Raw genomic sequence first — 4196 nt, 5'->3', positions numbered from 1 at the left:
TGGAGCCATTTGCTCCTTAAACGCGAAAAATCATGTGGGCGCAGGTGAAATTGATCTGAATCTATAGATCTCGAGTATTAAGCAGCAAGCTACTCGACGCCCTCAGCTTAACAGAATTATGTAACATAAAAGTCTCAATACTGATTTAAATACTTAATCTTATATAAAACAATTAATTTATTATTTATTCGATTTTCATATACATAAAAAATTTATGTCGTACAGCATTTAAAATCTTGACTTTAAATCAAACTTAAAAAAATTTTAATAATATTTTATCAATTGCTCTGTAAAAAGATACATTATAGTTTTTGTAAATTACATGTTTTTTGTGATTTATGGTTTTTTGTGATTTACCATGATCTAGATATATTATAAATATATATATAAAAAATTTCCACACTGATGGAATTATCAATTTTGTTCATCATAAAAATAGTATCAAAATGCGTTGAAAACAATAAAAAATATTTAAAAAATGCGTTAAAAACAATAAGGAATATAAAAAAATATAAAACAGTATAATTAAGAAGACATACACCACAAATACGCCAGATGAGAATGGCTTAAAAATTTATTTGTATTTGAAATATTACAATAAAATGGACATTTCGGTCTTAAATTAGACCTTCCTCAGTATTACAAAAATTGGCAACAATAATTTATTACGCATATAATTAGTTAAAATTAACGAATATAAGTTCTATATGTTGTCAGCAGTTGATTTGATAACGCTCTTAAATAGATTTGATTATGATAGACGCAACCGTGTTCAAACAAATCAAATTGTCTACCGGATCCCGATAAATGAACCAAAGCCAATAGGAACATTCTTTGTTCAACCTCGATGCAACGCAAAAGTTTCTATTTCTGCGTCGAACGATAAAATACACAGCAATCCAGGATCTAGAGTCAATGTGATTGTGCTCAGCGTTAAAAATGTTATATTTACTGGCTTTGGTTCATTTATCGGGATCCGATAGACAATTTGATTTGTTTGAACATAGTTGCGTCTATCATAATCAAATCTATTTAAGAGCATCATATTCGTTATAGAAATAATGGTATTATCTCATCTCCATCAAACCACTGCCGGTTAACACGTATACAAATTAATAATTAAATATGTAAGATACAATATTTGAAACTTATCGCGCACTTAGTACAGCGCTAATTCCCATAGCCGAATTTATTATAATATATTTTTTTATATATATCAGGGAATTAAGATTATCATTTGTTTAAGTAAGAAATATGAGACCGGCTCGCATAAAGGAGGCACATCAGTGTCTCGCGCCACGCTTAATGCAGAGACACTACCGTATCTCCAGATAAATTGAGAATATTTAAAGTATGTAGACTCTAAAATTATTACAAACCAACTCAAGATCTAAATATATATGCATGACTTCAATATTTAGAATCAAAATAAATGATAACATTAAATTTAATTTAAAATAAAATGAAAGAAAATTTAACTCTGTGATCCAAACAAATAATATAAAATAAGCAAGCCATATCAATAATTTAATGGAGACGATATTATCGTTCACCCTGATAACCAGGATAAATTAATAATAATGCAGATGATAATGTCTCATTGACCTTCATATCATAAGTATTACCTAGAAAGTATCGACATACAGGACAGGAATAAATCTCGGAAGCAAAACTCCGTTTTAAGCATTTTAAGCAAATGTTATGTTTACAAGGTGTCGTTACAGGATTGTAAAGTATCCCAAGACAGCAAGCGCATTTAAATCTGCAAAATATAAAATTTTATTGTATCAAGTATCAGATTGATTACTGAAAGTCACTTAAAAAATATTTAATACTTTATATAAAACATATTACCTCTCTGAAACACAATCCAAGAAGGCAGGTTTCCCATTGATCAACGTTGCTCTACATTCATCCCATAATTTAGCATTTATTTTATCATTTTCTATTAAATTTTTCAATTTATCCTCCAAATCAAAAACTAATTTAGACCCTTTAGATTTCTTAATAGGCACACTGCCTTCTTCGTCACTATCATTGATGGGTCGTTTCTTAGCCGAGATTTTTTCCTTCATGTTATTTTCTTGATTTGAATATCCATCAGGATACAACATCTTTAAACCAAGAAATTCTATTCTCTTTTTTCCTTCTTTGGTCCATGGTGCAGGAGTGGGATCGTCTCTTCTTAATACATACTTCCATATGAGAAAATTGTTACTTGTGTCAGGATAATATTTCACTACTTTATATAAACCATCGTATCTGTGAGAAAATCAAAAATTGTTATAGAGTGATATATACTACAGATCTATAGCACAGTAAAAACAATGCGTTCGATGTACCTGTTACCTTCCTTCGGTGCATATTTACTAAATTTCCCTAATTTATAATTGCGTACAACTCGAACTGGTTTCCCATGTCTCCAATCTTTCCCAGCCGACGCACCAATCTTCTCATTTAAGGAAGCATTACAATTGTTAGCTAATGCCAAATTCATTCTTTGTAGTACCTGGTTTTTGCTTTGTGAATTGGTTCTTCTGTTACCTACATATCCAAAAAATATAAATACAAATATGCTCGCTTGTGTACGTGCATTGAATATATATACACATTTTATGATTGGATTATGATAAGCAATAATTCTTTTTAAAATAATGAGAATAGAGCTACGAGCCAAGCAAGGTCTTGATGCTATATTATTAAAAAACAAACAGAAAATTATTAAAACATATGTTTTGATCCCAATCAGGTCATTCTCAATGTTCAAACAATATAACGCAATTTAAAATTCAAACGGAATTAATTAATCATCGTAATTATTAGAACAAAAAATTATAAAAACATAACAGTATCTAAATTCATCGCTATAAATGTAAAATAAATTCTAAACAGACGTATAGTTTAGCGCCAAATGACCATGGTCAAGGTGCATCCTTTTGTATTTTTTATATTATTTGACAATAAAAATAAAACAAAAAATAAAAAAATTCTAAATATATTATCTTTATTTTAGACCGTATATGTGAGAAACACGATCAATATTAGAAATTTAAACGCCTATTACGGTCGAAGCTGGATCTTCGTTACTTTAAATAATTCAATCTTGAATTACTAATATATACTATATATGTACTTGCATATATACCATATTGTAGTCTTCTTCCAACTGCGCGCCGAATTGTTTTTCCGGACTAAATAAACGCAATTAAAACTATTCTAGTAATCGCGAATTAAGTTGGCAAGCAATTTAATAATATGATGCTACCATCAAGCATCATATATTATAAAGATATTAATAATATGATGCTACCATCAAGCATCATATATTATAAAGATATTAATATATTAAAACTGTTAATAAATTTATTGCGAAAAATATTACCTCGATTATTGCGAAGAATATTACTAAGGCCTCGGTGATCTAATGGCTTAGGATGCTCGTACGGAATACAAGAGATCCGGGTTCAAGTCCCGGCCGAGGTGATATTTTTCGCAAATTTATTAACAGTTTTAACATATTAACATCTTTATAATATATGATGCTTGATGGTAGCATCAAATTATTAAAATTGCTTGTCAATTTAATTCGCGATTACTAAAGTAGTTTTAATTGCGTTTATTTAGTCCGGAAAAATAATTCGGCGCGCAGTTTGAAAAAGACTACAATATGGTATATATGCAAGTACATATATAGTATATATTAGTAATTCAAGATTGAATTATTTAAGCAATGAAGATCCAGCTTCAACCGTAATAGGCATTTTAAATTTCTAGTATTGATTGTGTGTTTCTAAATATATTATTAAATCGCTTTGTAGTTGTCAACGGATGTCCTACAGTAGAGTCAACAGGAATAGTCAAAAGCGTAGTACAAAGATTTTGTAATACAAAAATGACCAACAATTAACCCAACTACAAAATTTAGTCTAAAAAATAATAGAGATCTAATGAAATTAATAAAAAAAAAATGTATTATAAATAACATGTCACAAAATAAAAAGTTGTATTAAATATTAAAAAATCTAAATTGTAAAGAAACAATTATGAAAATAATGAATATAAAATAAATAATATCTCATGAATTGATTACAATCCATCGTAAATTTTTTTTATTTAAAAAACAAAATATTCGAAAACGGCGTATTGAGCTTGATTAGAGATGGTTGCTTTTGCCTACAAATATATCGATTGCCTAC

General features: G+C 28.7%; 1 protein-coding gene across 1 annotated transcript in view; it reads right to left on the bottom strand.

Annotated features, from left to right (window-relative positions):
• Positions 1–1492: 1492 nt before the first annotated feature.
• Positions 1493–4196, bottom strand: part of UHRF1 (ubiquitin-like with PHD and ring finger domains 1) — an 11106-nt gene continuing 8402 nt past the window's right edge. Inside the window, exons 6-8 of the mRNA XM_018516434.1 lie at positions 2343–2544; positions 1855–2262; positions 1493–1762 (exon numbers count right to left, since the gene is read on the bottom strand). Of these exons, the coding sequence (XP_018371936.1) occupies positions 1543–1762; positions 1855–2262; positions 2343–2544 (830 nt within the window). The 3' untranslated portion in view covers positions 1493–1542. The remainder of the gene's footprint in view (positions 1763–1854; positions 2263–2342; positions 2545–4196) is intronic.

Source organism: Trachymyrmex cornetzi, unplaced genomic scaffold, assembly GCF_001594075.2.
Source record: "Trachymyrmex cornetzi isolate Tcor2-1 unplaced genomic scaffold, Tcor1.1 scaffold64, whole genome shotgun sequence".
NCBI classification, from domain to species: Eukaryota; Metazoa; Arthropoda; class Insecta; order Hymenoptera; family Formicidae; genus Trachymyrmex; species Trachymyrmex cornetzi.
The sequence above is the reverse complement of the archived record's forward strand: the minus strand, read 5'-3'. Positions and strand labels throughout refer to the sequence as shown.